General features: G+C 43.8%; 1 protein-coding gene across 2 annotated transcripts in view; it reads right to left on the bottom strand.

Annotated features, from left to right (window-relative positions):
- Positions 1 to 24235, bottom strand: part of RARB (retinoic acid receptor beta) — a 674993-nt gene that overhangs the window by 281513 nt on the left and 369245 nt on the right. For both annotated transcript variants that reach the window (XM_050938490.1, XM_050938491.1), the window contains one exon: positions 23689 to 24202. In XM_050938490.1, the coding sequence (XP_050794447.1) occupies positions 23689 to 23866 (178 nt within the window). In that variant the 5' untranslated portion in view covers positions 23867 to 24202. The remainder of the gene's footprint in view (positions 1 to 23688; positions 24203 to 24235) is intronic.

Below are 24235 nucleotides of genomic sequence, written 5' to 3'. Positions count from 1 at the left end.
TGTATCATTTTCTGAGCCAATGTTTCAGCTTCATGTTGAAATGAAGACTCATATGACAAGTCCTGCCTTATTTTGAATAGTGCATCGTAAATCTCTCCTGATGAATATCGGAATGGTCTAACAGCGTCTATCCTGCTTTCTCATCTAGTTTGACTTAGGGGTTTAAGTGTGAGTTTTTGTTCAAGATGCTTCTTCAAGACTTTCCAACGGTGTGTGGAAGTACTAAAAAAGTTGTAAATTGCTTGCACTGTGGTAAAATATTAAACGGCATGTTTCATGTTCTTTCAAATGCTAATGCAAATTTCACCACTCATTAAAACCTGCGGTTGCCAGAAGAATGTTCGAGTTATGGAACAATTTGCAGCAAAAACAAAAAACCTACATCTTTGGTCTGTGAATACACTAACCACAATCTATTAACTTGTTCTCCATTTTTCATTTTTTTTTTCACACTGGATGGCATAAATCGCCGATTCGACTCATTAAATGGATATTCAAATGTAGGATCTAGTTTTGAAGGACCTTTTTTCACAATAATCATTTGCAGTGCATCAGTAATTATTATCAGCCATGTATTTGGATCCAATCCTATGTCAGTTTCTCCACCTTCCAATAATTGTTCTTCAGTTTTAGATTTGGATAACAGTTCTTTGTTTCTGGACTCTTTAGCTGAAGTAGTAAATCTTTCGAGGGATTGTGATTGTTCATCTCTATCAGTTAGCGAAGATAATCTTTGGTCAGATTGTTGTTCATCTTTGTCAGTTGATAAAGATAATCTTGGTTCGACTGGTATTCATCAGTTGATGAATAATCACCTTCAGTGCATAGCTTAGAGCTTTCCCCTTGATGAAAGACTTTTTAAAAATACTTTTTTGAAGTACGAGATAGTTTTTGTATTTCTTTTTGCCGTTTCTCTCTTTGCTGCTGGTAGGCAGCACCAGAAAGTCGTTTTCGTTTTTGGCCCAGCATTTTAGCCCTATAACCACTGGCGCCAACGCGAAACAGAAATTAGCGTGAATGGTGCCGATAGGGCAACACAGTACACACACACTTAATCATGATTTGAGTGACTGTGTCACAACCTGACACAATATTTTTCTCCCCATGCTCCTATCACACTACTGTACTTGCCGTAGGTAAGGCGCTAGTCACTGGGCCGAGAGAGCTCCCCACGAGCTCGGACGCACACTGGACCCAGCCCTGCTGGCGTTTTCCCAGCACTGAGGCTGCCCAGCTGGGAGCCCCAGGATTATGCAATGGAGAGAGCTCTGGGACTGGAGGAGCAAAGGAAGAGGTGCTGGGCTTGCTGGATAGATGCTGCCCCTCTCTGCCAGGTCGCTCGCCCCCTGCAGGGGGGGGAGGCAGAAGGAGACTCCAGGCACCAGCATGCTGAGGCCGCCCAGCTGGGAGCCTGAGGGGCATGCAATGGAGAGAGCTCCAGGGCTGGAGGAGCCAAGGAAGAGGTGCTGGGCTTGTTGGACAGATGCTGCCCCTCTCTGCCAGGTCGCTTGCCCCTTGTGGGTGTGAGGAGGCAGAAGGAGACGCCAGGAACCAGCGTGCTGTGCGGGGCTGGGGAGGGATGCGGCAGCCTCTGGGGCTCCAGCAGGCAGAAGCTCCCCAGGAGTTCTGGGGACCCTCCTGCCCGGCCCAACTCTTACCTTGCTGCAGATCTGGCCTGGGGTGGACTCGTCTCCTGTTGCCGCCACGGTTGGGGGTTGGGGCTGCTGCTGGATCCCAGCCGCACTCATCCTCGGTCTTCGCCTTAGCCCCATCACAAATTCAGCCCCACCGGCAGAACAACAGGCTGGTTACCACCCCTGGGGCAGTCAGGATCCAGCCCAGGATGCTGACTCAGGTTTGATCTGGGGCCCCAGCATTATGCTGCCTCTGATATTTTACCACCCCAAGCACCTGCTTGTTTTGCTGGTGCCTAGAGCCACCCTTGTTCCAGAAGACAATGTGGAGTCAGTGAATACAGTACAGCACTCACTCCTGTTTTGTGACTAACAATACATTCAGTATGCAGATTACATTTTCATTTACACACCAAATAATTTATCACGGTGTCTCAAGGTATTTCCTGGGGGTGGGGGGGAACCAGTCACTAACCTTCCATAACTATTGTTCTTTGAGATGTGTTGTTCATGTCCACTCCAACATAGGGTCCACTTCAAAGAAGGTGGCGATCACTGATGGGGTAAGTGAGACCACCATGTTCAGATGGTGTGTCAGCCCAGTGTGTATACAGATACCAGCCAAGTCTGGAGAGGCCTGAGCTCTAGTCTAGCATCTCACACCACATAGGCACATGATGCCACATGTCCCAGGAGCTTTAAGCAGTTTCTTGCTGTTGTGATAGGGTGATTCCTCAAGCTCTCTCTGAGTGCCCCTAGAGCCCAGAACTGGTTTCCAGGAGGAAGGCTCTGGCCTGGGTCGTGCTGAAGATCACCCCAATGAATTCTATCCTTTGAACTGGGAAAAGGGTAGATTTCTGCATATTTATCAACAGCCTCAGGAACTGGAAGGTTGACTATATCAACCATACATTTGCCGCCAGCTGGGCCTTGGTCTGAGGTAAGGGTAGACCTGAACCCCTTGTTTCCTCAGGGAGGCTGCGATGACTGCCATGCACTTTATGAACACCCGAGGGGCCACTCACAGCCGGAATAGGAGCATGGTAAAGTGGTAAAGTTCTGGGCCTAAAGCCCTTGCAAATCCGCAACACTCCTGTATGTGGGTCTCTCCCAGACACTTGAGGCAACTGGAATGTGGGTCACTAACCAGCATCGGCTTATAGCACAACGCACACAGCTTAAACCTCGCACACTGAGGCATATCCCAGTGCCGGGGAAGGGCTAAGCCCGCTAAGCGGGGTCTGCTACCTACTTACTAACTAATTAATGAAAACTTAAGCACTACAAAAAGAACTATATATAGGTAATAAACAAAGTCCACCAAGAGAGTTTACTTGCGGGAAAATGCAAGGAAAAGCCGCAGTTCCAGCAACCACCACAGGCGGTAATAAGGAACTGAGGGGGTGGCAGGGAAGCAAGGCCCTTTATACTGATGCTTTCCCAGTATGTCTCCAGGGGGCAACAGAGCTGACCTGATGGATACCACTGAGGGAAAACTTTTGGACGTCAGTGCTCAGGGTGAGCACACACTCTACACTGAAATGGACATGAGCACCACCAAAATTATCTGTTTTTCAAATCACAGGCACTGTAAGATATTTTATCAAGGTGTTTCCATTATCTAGGCAACTATATATTAAAATGGCAAATGTCTCTTCAAATCACATCCCAGCAAAGCCAGATTTTTCTGTAAATAATTAAACATTGGATTGGGCCAAGATACAGTTTGTGGCTGCCACGGTATTAATCAGCTGATGTATTCCAAATGACTGTCAAACATCAGAGCCAAAAACATCACAGTTAATCTACAGTGAACATTTCTTTCTTTGTAGTTTAATTATATTTTTCTTTGTTAAAAAGAAGAAAATTGCCAATTAGTTGATCCCTGCTGAATGATGCAGTTAGGGGGAAAACTCCCATCAAACTGATTGGCTCAGTTAGAGTTATGAAGATGCAGTTCAATTATAATATTTAATCAATCACTGACTATACATGCAGGTTTTGTGAAACATATTAGTTACAGCATCTCATTGCTGCTGTTTAAAATAACAGTGTCAATCTTCGGTGACCATCTTATTTTAAAAAATACAATCCTCTTTTAAGCACCAAAATCCCGTTCAAATTGAAGGATTTGTGCCTTTTCTCACCCTCATCATTTGGCTTGTATGCTCTTGTGACACACTGTGCCTCAAAGCAGCACATTGGAAGCCCCATATTCACCACTGGCATATAATTATGATATGTTTTGTATAAAGTATGCCTTGTGTGATATCACTGTAAAAGTCTTGATCTGTTGAAGATTATTATACAGTTGGATTGTATGTGCTATCATTGTGTGTGAAGTTCTGAAGTATTGCTATACGTGTTACTAGGGTGACCAGACGTCCCGATTTTATCGGGACTGTCCCGATATTTGCTTGTTTGTCCTATGTCCCGACCAATGTTAGATCAGGACACTGGACAAAGAAGCAAAGGCTCCGGAGCCCGGAAGGGCTCACGCCCCGCCCCACCTCCATCCCCTCCTTCCCCCATTGAATCCCTCCCCAAATCCCCGCCCCCTCACTGCCCCATTGGCTCCCTTCCCAAATCCCCGCCTCTTGCCAAGCACGCCATGCCTATGAGACACAAAGAAGCGCGGGGCTGGGCTGAGTGAGAGTCCAGCCTGGCTCCGAGCAGACAGGACTCGGGCGCAGTACCTGAAGGGAGAGTAGGGGGTGGTCCGCGGGGCCAGGCGGCAGCTGTTCTCCCCACCTGGGCAGCGGGACTTGGGAGCAGCCACTGCTGCAGCTCCCACTGCCGTGAGAGGAGGAAGTGGCCAAGCACATGGCGCTCGGCGGCTGCAGCTTTGGCGCCTGGGCCCGAACCCCCTGAGCCTGGGCCTGCTGCGGGGACCCAGCAGCGTGCACGCTGCTCCCAGCCCCTGGCCAGTTGCGTCTGGGCTGGCTGCCCAGCTGGTGCAATCCCGCAGCGGAGGCATTGGCAGCCCAGCCCCGTTCGTTCCCCTGCAGGACCCGAGCAAGATGGGGGGCTGGGGCCTGCTGCCCCCACTCCGGGGCAACCCGCGCGATTGCACCAGCTGGACAGCCAGCCCAGACGCAACTGGCCAGGGGCTGGGTGTGCGCAGCGTGTGCGCTGGGTCCCTGCAGCAGGCCCGGGCTCAGGGGGTTCGTGGGCACCAGAGCTGCAGCCGCCAAGCTTGGCCAGCGGCTGCTTCTTCCCCCCGCGGCAGTGGGAGCTGCAGCAGTGGCTGCTCCTGAGTCCTGCTGCCCAGGTGAGGAGAACAGCCACCGCCTGGCCCTGCAGGCCACCCCCTATTCTCCCTCCAGGTACCGCACCTGAGTCCTGCCTACTTGGGGCAAGGCTGGACTCACACTCACCCTGGCCCTGCACTCCCCTGAGTCTCCCGGGCCTCCCTCCAGCGCTTGCGGAGGGAGGAGGAATCAGGGGTGGGGGATTTTTATTGTTTTTTGGCTCTGCTGCAATTTTTTTCCCCTCTGCCCCTGCCCCACCCCCCCATCCCAATATTTGACCTGGGTGATCTGGTCACCCTATGTGTTACTGAAATATGTTGTGAGATTGGAAACTCCCACAACCAGCCTTTAAGTTACAACAAAGGAGTAGCCATTGCCGGCCAGATGTGGTTAACGGCTCATCAATACACAATCCATTATCTCAGAGCAGGGCCAACCAGAGAGGGGGGAAAGTGGGGCAATTTGCCCCAGGCCCTGGGCCCCACAGGGGCTCCTACGAGAGTTTTTTGGGGCTCCTGAAGCAGGGTCCTTCACTAGCTCCAGGGGCCCCGGAAATCTCTCGTGGGGCTCGGGCCCCCAGAGCTTCTTCTGCTCCAGGTCTTTGGTGGCGGGGGGGTCCTTCCAGCCCAGGTCCCACTTTGGTGGTAATTCGGTGGCACTTCGGCGACCCCAGGCCCCCTGAATTCTCTGGGCGGCCCTGTCCCGGAGGCTTTTTGGGATCCCATCTCAACACCTGGCAGAACATCTGGAAGACCCAAACTTTGAACTAGGGAGGTTTGGTCCCAGGCTGGAAGGTGGTTCAGCCTGTGAGGAACTGTAACCTGCTTGTACCATCTGTTATGGTGAGACACTGTTTGATTCAAATTTTGTTTAGTCTGTTTAAGTTAGAATTTAGACTGCAAATGTATTTTTATTTCATTGGTAACCAACTTTCATCTCCATGCCTGCTATTTATAATCACTTAAAATATATCTTTCTGTAAGTTAACCAATCAGTTTTATATTTTACCTAAAACTATGGTTTTGACTGAAGTGCTTGGGAAATCTCAGTTCATATCACAAAGGCTAGTGTGTGTCCATTCCACACTGAGGGAGTGACCAACTAATTAGTGAACTTGCACTGCCCAAGGGAGCCTTGAACAGTGTAAGATGGTACAGTTCTGGGGCATAGGGCTGGAGATGGGTGGGGGGAGGATTGGCTGAAGCCTCTCTATTGATGGTTCATAATTGGCCGGGAGCTCATTCATGTAGCTCAGTTGGGTGTGTCCCTGCCTGTGGACGGCTGTGCAAGTGCAGTGCCTGTCAGAGGCTTGTAGCTTGACATTAGCATCACATTGTGACAGACAGCCCAGGCTGGTGGGTTTGGAGGACTCAGTAGTCTCACAGCCCAGGTTTACTCATCCTGTAGCTATTTAACAAATAATGTCAGGAAGATCTAGGACCTGAAAGGAATTTATATTAATTTTTGTAAGACTCTACCATTCAGAGAACAATGTTACCACAGCAAAATCTGTTTTACCAGTTGCATGGCTTCTCATGCTGCTTTTTCAAGTGTTTCTAAAGATGTTCAATTTAAAATGGTCTGTAGATACCAATAGGCTTATACTTCTGCATAAACTGAAACAGCCGATGTACTCTGCATTATGTTCTGCTGTTCTCTTTATGATTAATATTTTACCTCATAGGTTTACAGATAGTTAATTTTGCAATGATTCAAGTAGAATTTAATTTCTTGAGTAACAGAAAGCATGATCTTGGAACTGTTATGTGAAAGAAAAAACAATTTTCTTTACCAAATATACCCTTATTTCCTACCAAACATCTTCACCAATAGCTTTTAAGTAGAGTAGGTATGCAGATAAGTTCTTTAAAAGGTTGTAGATGTAACTTATGCTTAGCTCCAGGACTCTAGACTTAAAGTCTATGCATTTCTCTATATATTGTGTACCAAAGAGCATTGTTTAGTGCTGTGGAGGAATGATGGTATGAAGGAATGAGAATAAAAATGACATTTCCATGAAATCCACTGTAACTCTAAGTAAGGGCCTGATCTGTCAAGGTGCTCCATGCAACCATAACCTGATTGCTCGAATGGAGCCCAAATGAAATCAGTTGGGCTCTACACAAGAACAGGGGCTTCCTGTCCATTGCAGCTTACAGCATAAGGGCCTCTGTGTGTTATATCAATTGAGCATTCAAAAACTACAGTGAAATAAGATTAGGGCACATTATGGACTAAATGCTTGCCACATTTCATTTTGTAAATCAGACCCAGTTTTGAGTAGTTGTAACACTACAGCCTTTTTTCAGTGCTGCTGAGATGAGCTACCTTATTTATTTTAATTGGATCAGGATTTTCCCCCCAAGTTTGGACACTCTGGAGCCTAAACAGAAGCCATCTAGCTAAGCTTTTCTCACACATGTAATTTAAACCTTTTTGCAATTATATCAACTCCTATAGCCTTATGAATAACATGGCCATCATTCATGACAAAAATGGACTCTGTTGAGCATGTCATGGACGAATACTAAAGGGTTGGGTCCTTCAGCATTGGTATACTCGAGTGACCAATAGTTTGTTTTCTTTGCTAAAATACGTACTTTGTAAAGAATACTGGAAAAATAATGTGAGTTTCTCTCTTTCTTTCTTTCAACACAGAACTAAGTTGTGCTATTGTGATTATATTTAAAGGGCTCATCAGCATTTCCTTTAACACACCTAATTTGAGGGATTTATACAATGACTGTAAAAGTGTGTTCCAAGATGTAACTTGGTTACAGGGTATTGCTGGCTGAGAATGAATATTAAAAAATATTTTAAAAGATCAGCCTAGCTGTTTTTAAATCACGAGTGTATAGAGCCTCACAGACATATATTATTGGTTCCAAACGCTTAAAATTGGATTGACCAACTCGAGATGATTCTGATTTATAAAACGAATCTGTCTAGCAAGTATTCCACAATGGTTCTAGTGGGTTATTTATGTTATGAAACTTTGAAAAACAGATTAAATCTTTAACTTTGAAAAGTGATTACTGCATATGCACAGAAACTTTTTTTTTAACAGAAATTGCACAATTTATATCCTCAAATTATTGAGCAGCGCACATGTCAACATGCACATCAAATAAAAATCTGATTTTTTGAAGAAGGATCTAAGTATTACATGTAAGTATAAATTGTATACACACTTAAGTGCCTGCAGAGATCCAGTTGCAGGATCAGGGCTTTACTTTCTAAGAAGCAGTGAAAGACACTTCAGTAAATAATGCACATATATAAAACTGTCTAAGGGCCAATTCTGCCCTCAAAATGGGCTCCAGAACCCCTATGAGAGTTGTGCAGGTATGTTTGAGGTCAGAATTCTGCCCTAAACACATATTTACATGGGAAGACGATATCATGAATGTTTCAAGTTAATTTCCCTTCCTTTGAAGCTGTATTTTCTATTGTCTTGTCCTCTTGCATTCCAGACATTTTAGAAAAGGAATGTACATACATAAAACTTTGCTAAAATTAAGTCTCAACTCCAACTTAAACAGACAAAACTCAGGAAATTTAGAGCAAAAGCTAGACTTACTCTATTACATTTCATTATTGTGGAATACCAAAAGGACAAATTGTACCCTTGTTTCTATATGTATCGTTTGCATGCTCCCATTGACTTTCTTTTAAATTCCAACTATAAGCCAACCTCTTCTTGAGCAGCAGCCAACATGCTGAGCCTATTTTTTTGAAAACCTGATCTATAATGTTCAGGAGTCATACAATATATTAAGAGTGCAAAATTTAGACTATACAGCCGTTGTCCCATGAGTGAAGTTTAAATCTCTGAAATCTACTCTTACCATGTGTGGTGTCACAGAGGGAAAGGGGTACTTAATAAAGGCAAGACCTTACTGTTTGTTTCTTTTTTCAAACATAAAGTTCACATACAACGTTACGTCTAATTTCATACATGTGGCAAAAGAGAGCCTAACTATTTTATGGGCTATAGTTACTTTTCTTGAGGGAGGGTGGGAGTGTGTGTTTGCTTCAGGGAATTTATTCTGACTAGATTTATCAAGTTTTTTGAACCAGATAATTTTGTTTGATAGCACATCTGGCAGCACCATAAAATCTTGAAGTCCCAAGCTATTACACAGGAATTACTTTTGTAAATCATTTATGAATATTACTGATGTAAGCCTATTCTAGGCAGTAAGAAAGGGAAACAGTACTCAAGGACAAAGAAAAGGAAAATGGATTCCATACCCTTTCAAGACTCAACAGTTTGGATGGGTATTTATCATTTTAAATTGGAAATCTGCTGCCTTTAACATAGCTGAAAATAATTAAACATATGTAACGAAAGAATTATTCCCAGTATTTCCAAAATAGAAGAGAGGAGACTGTAATCCCCAGCTGAGAAAAGAGTTAAAGCTCTCTTAATAAAAAAGTGGGATATACTAATCTGAAATAAAGCTTTTTGATTAAATGTCACATGCTGTTCAGAATGTAACACACACCAAAAAACATAAAAATAGTAAAGAATGAAAGTTATCAAGGTCATTCCACTAACAACTCCTCCCAAGAACTCACACTTCTGTGTCCTAAAGTTACTTTCTTTCCAGAATTCTACAATGGAGCTCCATTTAATCACAGGAATGTGCTTCAGTGCATCCTCTGTAAGATCAGTCCATACAATATTATTCACTCCAAAAAAAAAATCTGCTCATGTTAGTTGCTATACATACAGCTCAAAAGTGTACTTACTGCAACTGGAGGTTCTTCAAGATGTGTGGTCCTAAACTGTATTTCACACATTAGCACATATATGCGCCATGCACCCAAGTCCAGAAATTCTTCACCACAGCATCCATTGGCCCACATATGCACAGTAGCTCTCCTCATGCTCCCAACCCAGAGTATAACAGGCAGTGCAGGTTGACGCCTCTGTAGTTCCTCTGTTTACCACAAATCCAACAGGATCCAAAGCAGAGGGGATGGAGGGTGGGTTGTGATATACAGATAGTGACTACGTATCTCGAAGAATCTCCAATTACACTAAGTAATCTTCAGCACTCAAAAGAAAAATGAACCCTATGTATATTCTACATGCAGGTGATTGGCAAGCAGTGTCAGACTGGGGACAGGTAGAAGGAAGCCAGTAGCAAAGATGCCTGCAATAGTGCCAATCTGACTGCTGCATTTGCAGCCGAGGCATGAACTACAGCATAGTGCGTTGCAAACATATCGCTTGCCCTGCAGGTGTCCTGCAGTGGGACTTTCAACCAGAAAGCTGTGAAGGCAGTTGTGCTCACATGGAGTGAGCTGACACCCCCAGGGGGAGGAATTATAGCTATATCATAGCACTCTAAGATGCATCCTGAAACCCACTTAGAAATTCTCTCAGAGGATATGGCTTACCCAGGTGATCTCTCTGCAATGGTGATAAAAAGTCTCAGTGATTTCCTTATGGATTTGGTTCTTTATAGATAGAACACAAGGACAGTGAGAGAGTATATTCTCTGGTCGTCAGAGGAAACATGGGGTTTTGGAAAAAATATTGGTAAGTGTACTGTCTGATTGACGTCAAACTCAGAGACAATCTTGGGTAGAAATTTGTGGGGTAATCAAAGAGAAATCTTTTCTTTGTGAAATGCTGTTTAAGGAGGGTCTGCCTTGATGGCACTGACCTCACTGGAATTTCAGCTTTTGAAGAAAAATCTTGAGTTGCTACATGTCCAGGATGGGTCTCCACCCTCTGTGTTTTTTGGGAATTAGGAAATATGGGGAGTAGAACTCCCTCCCATGGTAAGGAGGCAGGACACACTCTATTGCCCCTCAGTATGAAAGAGATTTTGCTTCCTGTTGAAGTATCACCTTGTGAGAGTGGTCCCTGAAGAGGGACCAGGAAGGGGAGGTGTGAAGCAGGAGGGAGAGAAACTCTATGGATTATCCCTGATGGATAATCTTTAGAACCCAAGTGCCTGTAGTGATCTCATTCCAGTTGTAAGCATAGGGTGTAAGACCACCCAAAAAGATGACAGAGAAAGAGTAGGGTGGTATGAGTGATGGCACATGGTTCTTGACCAATATGTCAAAAATATCCCATGGCCGGTGGTTGGGCATGAGTAGAGGCCACAACAGTACAGGGGCCAAGAAGCGAGACCTCTGAATCCTCTGGTGTTCCATGGAAGTTCAACAGGGTGCTGGTAATAAGGTGCATGAGGAAGGTGTGGCCTTGGTCTATAAGGCTGCCTCTGGTGTTTCCTCCTGGGGACTGGAGTATAAATTCTCAGGCAACACAGAATCGATTAAGTCTTTTAGTAAGTGCAGGGACTCATCCACTTTCTCATTAAAGAGGTAGGACTCATCAATGGGGAGGTCCTGGTCCTCCCTAGGAAACCCTGATAATTGCAGCCAAGAGTCCCTCCTCATGACCAAACCAGTGGCCAAATTTATGGAAGCTGCATCTGTGGCATCCTCTGCAGCTTGGAGAGCTACTTTTGCCACTAACTTCCCCTTATCTAAAAGTGGATGAAATTGGGGCCTGTCCTCCATGGGAAACTTATCTCTGAAGTCCGCAAGCCTAGAATAGTTATTGAAGTTGTATGTCGCTAATGAAGCTTGGCAGATGATATTGCAGCCCCACAGAGGAGAAGACCTTCCTCCCCAGGAGGTCCAGTATTTTAGAGCCTTTATCTGCTGTAGTGGCCCTTTGATATTGCAACTGGGCTCTTTCTGTAGCAGCCTATAGTACCATGAGTTGGGGCAGGATGGGAAAACAAAAATGCAGCTCCTTTGGCAGAAACAAAATCTCTCTCGACTTTTTGTGTGTATGTGACAGCACAGGATGCTGGCCCATTCTAGTATGGCTTCACTGATGGGAAGGCCCATCTTACTGGGTCTCTGCACTTCAAGATGTCCAGGAAGTAGTGCTAAGAATCCTGGACCTCCTCGAATGGGATCTATAGGTCTCCGGCAACTCTTTGCAACAGCTCCTGGTTCTGGGGTGGTCATCTGGTGGAGAAGATGAAGAAGGAATGACTGCTTCATCCAGGGATGATGAAGAGGCACTCATCAGAACTGTCAGTACCTGTAGATCCAATTCCGGCTCTACTTTCTCATACACTGATGGAACCGGCTGAAGAGAGAGAGAGAGAGAGGAGTGGTCTGACTCCTGAGAACAGCACAAACACTTGCTATATGGATACCAATAAGGCCAGAAAGAGGGGTTAATTAACTGTGCAGGACCCCAAGAGAATTGCTACCAATGGTCCCTGGGGGGAGGTCATACCCACAGGAATGGTGAGCATAACCCATCGACTGCCTGATGGGGCTCAAGTGTCTCCATGGAGATACTGGCGTGGTTATCTCCTCTGACTCGTCTACGTCTGAGAACTGTTCCATCAGTAGCAGCAGTGCTATCGGTACCATGGCACTCCTGCTGGATGGCTGGAGACGGGTCTGCTCCTGGGATACTAATATAGACTCTTCCGCTGAAGTAAGGACATCGCTCAGGAGGGCAGGGCTGGAAAGAAGTGAAAGCTGTGGATAAGGAAAGAATATGTCCTCTGGTGTTATGTATGTCTCCATGCACCCTGGTGATCAAGAGGTTCCAGCAGTGAAGTCTGAAGGACTCGGTGCACCTGTGGCAGCTGGATGGTCTTTAGATAAACGAGACAGCACTTGTAGACAGAAACAGTGAACATCTATCCTTAAACTTTGGTACCAAGGTGACTGATGGAACCAGTGGATTTTCTTTTTACATGCTTTGCCCTCCAATCTGGGGGTCTTCAGTGGAGTCGGTTCCAGGCATGACATTTCACCGAACCTGGACAGGTTCAGGGAGGAGGCATGTTTCTTATGGACAGTCCTTGAAGGGGATCTGTCCTTGATACCATGAGAGTGCACACTACTTTCACGGGGAGCTCTACAAGAAAAGACCTTGGGCTTAGATCCTGAAGGCTTCAAATCACGTGCTTGGAGGAGTACTGCTGGTCAATTGAGGCCAATATACAGAGAGGTGGTTTCTCTGGCTCAGATTGGACAGGGACCTCATAATCTTCTCCATCAGGTGCTTTCATAGGCAAAACTCCTGGGCTTCTTGAGTTCTGGCTGAGAAGAAGCCACAGATACTGCACTTTGCAGAGATATGTGCTTCACCCAGACCTAGTACAGGCACCACTGATGTTCATCACTGATGGAGAAGGCGCGAGGGCAAGAAACACAATTCTTGAATCCCAGGACTTGGGCATAGTCCCAGAGCTGGGAAGAGGCCCCCCAACTGGTGGAAAAGAAATTCCTATGCTAACTATAAACTTTAACTACTAACTATTAAGCTAAGATAGATAACTATTTACAAACATTTTCTTTCTTCACTGGTTAAACAACAGAATGAAAGAGGACACCATTCCTACTCAGGCCATGTTGTGGTAAGAAGGAACTGAAGAGGCGTCAATCCTTATGGCCTCTTATACCCTTGGTCGGGAGCATGAGGAGAGCTACTGCACGTGCAGGCCAATAGACCCTGCTCTGATGCATTTCAAGATTTGGACTCATGGTGCACATTTGTACCCATGTGTGGAATACACATAGGGACCAGCCCTTGAAGAATACAAACTTGCAAGCTTTATGTCCACTTTCAAAAGTGTACAGCACTGCATGACCAACATGCTTCATAACAATACATAGTTCCATCATTCCAATTTGAGCCAGAAATATATTCTTCTATTCCAACACCACATCACAGTGTGAGAAAACTTAGAGAATTCTGACAAACTTACCGTCACATGGCCTGAGGATTATATTTCTTTTGGAAGATTTACAGCAGGGGTCAGCAACCTTTCAGAAGTGGTGTGCCGAGTCTTCATTTATTCACTCTAATTTACGGTTTTGCGTGCCAGTAATACATTTTAATGTTTTTAGAAGGTCTCTTTCTATAAGTCTATAATATATAACTAAACTATTGTTGTATGTAAGGCAAATAAGGTTTTTAAAAGGTTTAAGAAGCTTCATTTAAAATTAAATTAAAATGCAGAGCTCCCCGGACTGGTGGCCAGGACCCTGGCAGTCTGAGTGCCACTGAAAATCAGCTTGTGTGCTGCATTCAGCATGTGTGTCATAGGTTGCCTACCCCGATTTACAACATATTTCATTAGCAATACATAAAATCAGCAGTTTACATCAACAGAATATTTCTTTCAAAGAACCAAGTAAGAGGCCACAGTTAAAGTTGGGTAAGTGCGGTAAGTCAGCTGTGGTAATAGTGAGTGATAGAGATCTCTGCAATAACAGAGGAGTAGAGAGGTCCCTTAACTATTTATTCCAGACTTCCTAACATCTGGCACTGTTGAATTTTATATTTTATTTCGAGAAGAGGGTAGGAAAAGAGGTAGGTTGTTAGTTTCAGTTATAGATTCTTTTTAATTAAATGTTTTGTTACAGAATATCCTTGTTTCAAGGTCCACGAATGGGGGAACAATTCTGTAAGAGAACTAAGGATACCTACCACTTGTAGACATTAGCAAGTCCATGGGCACTGGGAAGAGAACTTATGGGGATAATTACTAGAAACAGATTCAGCCATCTGTATGCTTAGAGAATTTCTAAAAATTGGTTCTTACCTGAAAGCAGGTCTACTCTGTCCCTCTACCTGCAGAACTGATTCTCAAATCCAGGAAACCTTGTTGCTAGTTTCTTAAGAGGCTTACATCTATGAGATAACCAGAAATGATAAAAGGTGATGTCTGACGACAGCTGGCAATTGCAGAGGTGTGCAAATGGCAATGAGTATATGGCAAGCCTTCAGTGTGAGATGAGATTTAAAGAAAGAGGAGGCAATAAAGGTGAAAAGCAGACTACTTAGAAAGCTGTAACTACTGAAAAACATAAACAGATGAAGTTCTTTAAAGTTTTAACTTATATCAGATTTTTCCCCTAATTCGATACAGATATAGCAATATTATTAGACTAATGTGCAGCTGTTGAAAACTATAACTACGCTGAGTGAAAAAAATCCATCACATATTTACTGTGATTCAACCACCACTGGAAACATTCCCCTCTTGTAGCACTGTAAGATAGAGTGGGAACTGGGAGTCCTTGACCTTCTAGGTAATTAAGGGAATAGAGATATATTCTTATTTTATTAGAGATACAGAGAGACACTGAACTATTTGAATAGCTGAAGAATTTGCCTGTATTTGCCTGTTCCTGAGTAATGCGGATAGTTTAGCACTCTCTTGGGGGCAACACATCGTAATGAATATCCACTATTCATATTTAATGCAATCTACCAAAGAGCGCTTTTGGGAGGACTTTTTGTGTCAATACAATGATTAACAAGTGAACTGGAAAAATAAATGAATGCCTACAAGGGGTGGAGCTGGGGAAACTACGTTGTAACACAGTAAAAATACTGCATTCTATTGTATTAGTTTAATGATGTCAGTCAGTCCATATTTATTCCCTCCTCCCCCCCCAAAAAAAAAAAAAAAAAAAGAATTTGAGCTGGAGCCCAGGTTGTAAATAGCCAGCAACAATGTAAGAGAAAACCTTCCTAACAGAACATAATAATGTTTTAAAACAACAATCTGCCTCGCCTGAGTATCTCAAAAGTGCCATTTCAAAACCATAGTATTACTATATTTAGTAGCTAGCTAAGGGTTCATATAGCATTGTCAGAGTGGACTCTATTCCCTGTCTCTCCCACATTCTTGAACGATTTTATTTTTCAGAATTCTACACATGTCCAAAAGAACTATATTGAACAGAATAGGTGGAACATTCTATTTTAAGATTACACTTTTCCATACTTTCCAGTGTATGCAGTTTTAAATGTGCAGTTAAATTACCTTAACTCTATTGTTGCCACCCCATAGACTCTCCATGTAAAATGGTTATGATTATCTAATAAGTGGATCAGTTACTCACCTTATTGACTTTCTGTCAAAGTCCTTTATTATGATATGGTCACATCTCTCAATCCCTCCCTATACATTCCTGGGACAAATAAAGGCAGGATCCTTGGGATCCAAGTCTTATGGTCAGGGGCTTGAGGACCAGATTGGAGCAGTAAGTCACAGAGAGAATAACAGGTGGATCATCATATGATTGTTAATAGCTAACTGCTCTGTGGGCTGCTTCATCAGGAGGATGACAAGAGACCATCTCAGGAGAAAGTGGACCATCTCAAGTGAGGGGATTTTTTTTGTTTGTTTGTGCCTCTAGCCCTCATTTAGATTTAATCCAGGTCGTTTTTTCTGTGTGGAGGTATTTAAAACTCAGTTAAAAATCCCGTAAGATGCATGACTATTTCATAACATAGTTTAGTGGTATTTGTATTCAGACTGCATTGTGAAGACATTGCTATTTATGTTGCCAATTCACTAATTATATTAAAAGAGAATTTTCCCTTTCAATTCTGGAACATATATGTATTGGCAACAACTGATCTCTTTGGCTTTTATATAGTTTTCTGATAATATAAAAACAGAAACTTATTTTAAAAAATGTGAGTTCTAATTCTGATCGCAACAGAAAAAGACAGCATCGTGTTCGGATGGGGCCTTGGGAGGACAGTCATCCAAGTATGGAAAAATGATGATTTTTTGTTTCCTCAGATAGGCAATGACTACCATGAGGACCTTGGAGAACACTCGAGGCACTGCAGATAGTCCAAAGGGCAGTACTTTGTACTGGCAGTAGCCTGTGCCCACAACAAATCGGAAGAATCATCTGTGTGCAGAGTGTATGGAAATATGAAAGTATACACCCTGTTCCATTGCTGGGATAATAGTGGAGAGAGTAACCATCTTGAAGCATTGCAGTTTGACGAATTTGTTTAGGTTGTGAAGGTCCATGATGGGACGCCAGCCGCTGGACTTTTTCTGAATAAGTACATAGTGGGAGTAGAAGCCCTGTCCCCTGTGGAGGGAAGGGACTTGTTCTATGGCTCCCAATTGCAGAGGATGTTTTATTTCCTCCCCAGAGAATGGAATCATGAAAGAGGTTCCTGAAAAGGGATGAGGGAGGTGGAAGTGGCAGGATAGATAGGAAGGAGATAGAGTATCCTTCCCTGATTATCTCTAGGATTTACTTGTCCGAGGTGATGAGACTCCCAAGATGATAGGAATGGGGCCAGTCGGTCATCAAACAGATGGAATATCGAAGATGGTGGGCATGCCTGGAAAAAAGAGGTGCTTCTCAGGGCCTCGACCGCACCATCGAACTTGTTGCTTTGGTGGTGATATGTGACAGGTAGACCCCTGAGGAGTGGACTGTTTACATTTATTAGGAGGCCTTCGTTGTTGGTGCTGGATGTCATAGTGTCATCGAGGAGTGTATTGTTCTGTATTGAATCGTAAGGGGACTTGGTACTTCCCCAAGCATCCCTTTGGTGCTGGCGTGTATATCCTCAGGAAACTCAGGGAATCTTTAAGGGAGTGCAGAGAATTATCCGTGGGCTCCACGAAAAGTTTCCGCTTTCAAACAGTAAGTCCTCTACTGTGGTTTTGTACCTCTTTAGGAAAACCCAAAGGGTGGAGCCACGATGCACGCCTCTTGACCACAGCAGTTGCAATGGATCGAGCAGCAGTGTCTGTGGAGTCTAGTGAGAGTTTTAGGGCTGTACAGGCTAGGAGGTGTCCTTCGAATATGAAGGCTTGGAATTGCTCCTTCTTAGTCTCCAGTAGATCATGACAGAGTTCCTCCAATTTGGAGTAGTTTACGTAGTTATACTTTGCCATAAGGGCTGCATAGTTTGAAAGCCTATATTGGAGTGTGGCTGATGAATATGCCTTGCATCCAAATAGGTCCAGATGTTTCCAATCTCTGTCTGGTTTATTAGAATAGGACTGGAACTGATGGTCTCTCTTTTGCACCGCATTGACCACTAAAGAATTTGGGGCAGGGGTGCGAAAATAAGAATCCTCATTCTTCACCAGAACATAGTATTTTCTGTTGGCTGTTTACAGGTTGGAGGGATAGATGCCGGAGACTGCTACAGCACCTTTGTGAGGTCAAAAGAGCCCCATTGATTGGCAATGTGATCTTGGCGGAAGAGGATATGTGCAGTATATCCAGCAGTTTTTAGCTTCCTCCAACAGGATCTCGAAAGATTCTGTAACCCAGCGGAATAACTCCTGAAAGCGTCTGAAATCGTCGGCAGATGGGGGGGTTGGGGCATCATCAGGAGAAGAGGATGAAAAATATAAAGTTGGTGGAGACTCTTCCTCCTCCTGTTCAGTTAATGCCAGCAGTGGTTTGACCTCCTGGGGGCGAGAAATAGGTAGAGAAGGGAGAAGTGTAGGTATCCATCAAAGCTTCCTGGTAGGGAGAACTGCCCCCTATGCAAGGTTTCCCAATACGGCCAGTTTGGTGGGAGTGGCACATATGGCTACATCCATGGTGGTCTCTGCCAGGCTTTATGACCAGCAGGAGATTGCTTATAGTGAGGATGGGCAGGTACGAATTGCCCCATAGTCAAGGGAACACTAAAGGCCCTCGTGTTCCTCATCACCACCACTAGGGAAGAGAGGTGCCATTCTTGGTGGAGAGAGGGAGGAGCGGCATGAGTCTGGAGAAAAGGGTGGAAGTGGTGGGGAGAGGTCACATCGCAGAAGAGGAGACTCAGGAGTGTCAGAGACCAGCCGCTCCTCGGGTATCTGAAGTCATGTGGAGGGGAAAAAAGCCTCATCGGTGTCGATGGAAGACACAGCTCTGAAGGCAGACAATGCACCGAAGGCAGGGTGTATGTCCCTGAGACTAGGTCAGTGCTGATAATTTTGCTGGTGCCAAGGTCTTAATCAATGTTGATGGTTTCGTTGGTGCCAGAAATGGCATCGGTGTCGTAGCTCCTGAAGGTGGCCAAGCTTGGTCCTCAGAGCTGGGAAATGGTGCCAAAGGATGTAGGTCTGCTCAGTTAGAGTCTTTTGACTGTTTCTTTGAACTGGTACTGGAGGTGCTCAGATGAGCCCTGGAGCATGTATCCCATCAGAGGCTGAGGTAAATGACCTCGCTGGGGATGTGGGCTGTGCCTCAGAGTGTGAGGAGAAAGCTCATTTCTTGTCATCCAAAGGAGCAAGGAATCAGTTTCTCTTCAGGGGACAGGGAAAATGAGGACTGGCAGATGATCTGAAAGAGCGTGAGACAGGGGCACCGCAATGGAGGGGGGGGTGTCAGGGGCCTGGCCCATTCATTGTTTGCCATGGCCACCCCCATACTTCCCCATTCCCCCAAGGCCCTGCCCTCACCAGCCAGGCCAGCAGCTGGAGCCTGGCCAGGGTGCCTCCTCCACCTGCCTGGGGGTGGGGGAAGGGCTAAGAGCAGCCCTGGGCCCTGGCCAAGCCCTGCAGCCCCCCCACCACCTCCAGTAGGACTCGGGTTGGGGTAAGAGCTGCGCGGGCAGCTATGGAAAGCCACAGACTCTCCTGTCCTGGGCAGGGGGCCCATGGGGCAAAGACATGGGCTGGGGCCTGCTCTTGGCCCCCCATCCCTGAGCAGGTGAAGGATCCGCAGCTCCTGCTTCCAGTTTGGCCGGGGATGGGGCCTCAGCTGGAAGAGGGGGGCCGGGCAGGGTCACGGAGGCTCTGGTGTCACGGAGGGAGCAAGACTTCCCTGCTTTTGGGATGATTCCACTGCCACTGGCATGAGGGCCTCTCTGGGGAAGAGTCTGGGCCTGTGCCTGATGCCAGCCATAAGGAGAAGTTTCAATCTAATATCCCAGTGATTTCTGGCCCTGGGTATCAGGCCGAGGCAGTGGGAACACTTTTGTGGGACGTGTCTCTCTCCCAGAGAGCGGATACACTGCATGTGGCCATCCCTTACCAGGAAGGTGGCTCTGCAAGAAATGACCCTCTTAAACCCAGGGGATCTGGACATAAGGGTGGAGGGAAAAGCTTCCCAATTGAGAAGGGCAGGAAGTGGGGGAAAACCAAAACTCAAGCTGTGAAAGAACTGTAAAGGTAAAGACAAAATAAAAATAATAATTAATTTTTTTTATAGAAGAGGAAAGGAGAAGAAGAAGAAAATACTAACTACTGTGCTGCGGATTCCATTCTATTCCAGACCAAAGGCAGTAGACAAGACACTGGGGGTGGTCGGACTGCACAGCGCTATATATACGTCCTGCGCACAGCACAAGAGGGGAAGGTCCGACAGACACTGCTAATGAAGATTTCCTGTCCCAGGCACAGGGGGCACTGCTGCACCAACAAATGGAGAACCCATAGAGACATCACTCAAAGAACTAGCCCAACAGTTGCTGGTGTATGACTCTGACTTAAAAGATATTAAAGTGGCTGTGACCGCCATTTTCTTCCATGTTGTCTTTGTCCCTGCTTAGGTCCCAAGAAGAACTTCTTTGTCCAGAGTACTATCAATGCACATTTTTTCATGGATTCATAGCCACAGGAACTGAGAGCAAAATGACCCACTGAAGCTCGAAAGACCATTACGAAACCAACCATCCTGTAACTATTTCAGTTAATTTTTTTGAAGTAGAAAAGGTTTGTGGTTCATCATTATGAATGCTATTGCATGAGCATGCACACTGAGTATTGCCAAATGGGACTACTGAAAATCTCTGCTTTCAGCTGCCCAGGGTTAGTACAGCACTAGGTGAATTAATCATGCTTATAAAAGTAATTTTCTTCTTAACCACAGTCTCTCTTTTATTCATTCACTGTTAACATACAGTTCACCTATGTGTAAAGGTAATATTTTTTCTGTTACTGACCTTTTTAGCATTTTGACCAACCTTATAATTATAAAGTATTTTTCACTATGTATCTCAGTCTAAAAACAGAAGTCAAGTCAGAGGTGAAGGAGTCAACACCATTATCAACATCAGTGAAATTAATTCACTATAACACAGTTCTCTCACTGTAGGCCACTTATGCCCATAAAATTAATCTGTCTAAAAGCCTTTTGTCTCTTTAATAGGAGAAGGGGCTGATGATGAGGCCTCTTATTTCTATGACATGTCAGTTTCAACTGTAGATACAAGATGGCTGAATTTACAAGTACTTGGTATAATGGAAAAAGTCTGAAGTCAAGACAGAACAAAAAATAGTACAGTAAAATTATATGAAGTCTTTCAACTTAAACTGTACCAACTTTGATAGCTCTGAACAAAAGCTGATAAATTACATTGTTTTAAAAAAAACTAAAGGGACCAGAGATCTTTATTCCTGACAATGTTCCTATTATCTAAAATAGAATATTGAACTCATGCAGCTGAAAGATATAGAAAGATACAGCACTGAGGATACAGTCACATATAGTGCAGGGCTTCAGGCAGATACTGGGCAAGTTTCCCCACATATAGCTTCTCACTACAGAACTGTATTCTCCCACTGTCCAGTTCTGGCTCTCATTTTAATAGAAAGACTGCTGACCATGCTAAACTGTACCAAACTGCGTGGTAGTTTTGTGAAGTGGAAAAATTAGTAGGATAGGCCACTCTGACTACATTCAAAAATCTTAATCCAAGCCTCTTAAGATATAAAGTCAATGCACTAGGTTCCTTTCTCGGGGCTCCTGAATGATTTATAAATAACTTACCAGAACTCTAAAGGCCTAAATTCAAAAGAGGCTGCCACTTCTGTAAGACCGGAAAACAAAATAAGTGAGAAATATCAACCAAAAAGGCCAGCTGTCTTGCAGGGAAATTTTTGTCCCATTGAGCCCCCTCAACATTTCACAGAGAGGCCATAATTTTCATACACAGGTACCTAGTGCTAGGCTCTGAAGTGACCAGATATTTATGGTCGGTGAAGTCAATGAGAACTGTTGGTTCTCAGCACCTCTAAAGAATCAGGTTAATTTTACTTGCGTATGTAAATATGGATAAAAGTGTCTGACTTTAGACAAGCACTTTTGAAAATACTGAAAATTGGAGCACCAGACCATGACAGTGGAAACTTAAAGAGACATTCCCATATTTTCAAAACTGGCCATTTGTTTTGAGTGCCTAAACATACATTCGGCTTGATTTTTCGAAATGCTGAGTAGTTACAACTACTGATTTGATTTCAATACAATCTTAATGTAATAAGAACATGATTGTGCATATACAGTCCTATATATTTTGGATATTTACCAATACATGTCTTCAGAAAGGTGCTGTGAATTAATCATCTATTTGGTCCATGTGACAGAAGAACTTTTGTGCAATATCAGAGCAAAAACTCAGTTCAGTATTCTGATCACTTCTAAAGGGACTGGGAAATCAAATGCTTAAAATGTTTTCTAACTTGTAGCTGTTTCTTCTTTACATCCTATAAAAGAAATCATGCAGTGCAATAAAACAGAAGAAACTAAGAGTCTGACCCTGGAAACAATATGCCTGCATGTGATCTCACTAAGTCTACATGCATGGGGAAATCACGTCCCTATTGAAGTTAATAGCAAAACACATTTATTTCAGTAAGGCGAGGAGTTCACCCATAATGTGTACGTGAATAAAGGAGGGGCTTCACATGCAAGTGGCATTAACGAGCGTTTGAATTTCTTCATTCCTGTGCCTCATGCTAAAATGTTGCTTTCCTTCTTCGTCTCTATGGTTCTCTTCTTTTTTCTTCTCCTTCCTTGTCTGGAATGCAAAACTTTGCATGCTTTTTCATTCCAGCACATATTTTAGTAGCTAATATCAATACTCTGCAAGCCCTTTGTAGCTTTCTTTCCGTTTAATCAAAAGACTTCTTAATATGGAGCATTCACAGCAAGGTCTTTTAACAAACATCTGTACAATAAATGTGAGCTGTGAAATGAAACAGAATACTCCCTCAATATCCCACCGAGCATGCACTGCTTTTCCTCACGTAGGGCCTAACTCTGCACTGTTACACCACTGAAAATATAGAGTAACTCACTTTCCTTAAATGGTGTTACACTGGGTTTACACTAGTGTAATTGAGAATATCACTTGGACCAATGGCCCTTCCTTTCAATGCATTGAAACATGGTAGTGTTCATGAAAAAGCAATGAACAACTCACTTTGGCTAGTACACTTAGTATGTGTTTCAGAAGCATACGTGGCGATTCTATGTGCAGCTACAGAATCGGGACCTTAGTATGGCAAGCAACAGGGAAGCAAAACAAAAAAGCACTATTAATTATGTACTAACATAGGCAATAGCTATTTGCTAATGAGAGAAGAAATTATTTTTCTCTGTGATTTGTTAAAAACACATATATGGTCTGACCTATAGTGGTATGATAAGGTATCATCACAGCTACGAACGAATAACAACGCAAGATTTCCTAATGTCTAGCAGGTCTTATCATGATTTTCATACCTGGAATATTTCATACTATTGCATGTTCATTATCTTTTCTTAAAAAAGGCAAAGAAAAATAAAAATCATATTTCAAAATAAATTTGTTTTTAAAGAAAGGGCAAATGAACAGCTGTAATTAACCTTACAATAATCAACGTGTTCATTCTTTAATAAACGAAATTACAGTAAAGCCTCAGAGTTATGAATATCAGAGTCACGAACTGACCAGTCAACCGCATATCTGATTTGGAACTGGAAGTACAAAATAAGGGAGCAGCAGAAACAAAAAAAAGGAAAAAAGTACAGTACTGTAAAGTAAACTAGCAAAAAAAGATAAAGGGAAAGCAGCATTTTACTTCTGCATAGTAAAGTTTCAAAGCTGTATTAAGTCAATGTTCAGTTGTAAATTTTTGAAAGAATAACCATAACGTTTTGTTCAGAGTTACGAACAACCTCCATTCCTGAGATGTTCGTAACTCTGAGGTTCTACTGTTGTAAATAACAGCCATAAGAATCAATAACTGGGCACTTACTTGCAGGTGATGGGGTGCTGCATCCACTTGTTGGTGGGTTACCCTGGAGTCCATGAAGGGAAGGAAGTGAAAGTCCACCAATGACTGGAGGAAAAAGTAATGGATATGGGGCTGTTGGATAGTGATTCATATGTCCATTCACTGTTGGTACTGGACGTGTGTGGCTGCTGGTTGTCATGTTAATACTTCAAAGGCTATGAAGTGTACAAATACTATGTTGCATTACTCCAGGCCAGGAAATGGATATCTGAACTTGTGAATGGAAGAGGCTGACAAACCTGCAGGTACTGCTTGAGCTGGATTGTGTGAGGATGAGAAGATAATTCACTAGATAACAATCCTTTATTTCATTGCTGCTTTCTACTGCTTTTTCCAGTATATTCTTGCTGTGCAGACTGAGAACAGAAAATCTTCTTTTCCTAATCTGTGCATGTGGTGTGCAGTTCAGCTGCTTATTTAAATAACTTTTTTTCTGGAAAGATAGCTTCACTCTACAGATGCATGCTGATTTATTCTGGAGGGGAAAAAATAAAGTATATTGGTATAT

Source organism: Gopherus flavomarginatus, chromosome 2, assembly GCF_025201925.1.
Source record: "Gopherus flavomarginatus isolate rGopFla2 chromosome 2, rGopFla2.mat.asm, whole genome shotgun sequence".
Classification (NCBI taxonomy): domain Eukaryota; kingdom Metazoa; phylum Chordata; order Testudines; family Testudinidae; genus Gopherus; species Gopherus flavomarginatus.
This window is presented reverse-complemented; position numbering and strand designations above follow the sequence as displayed.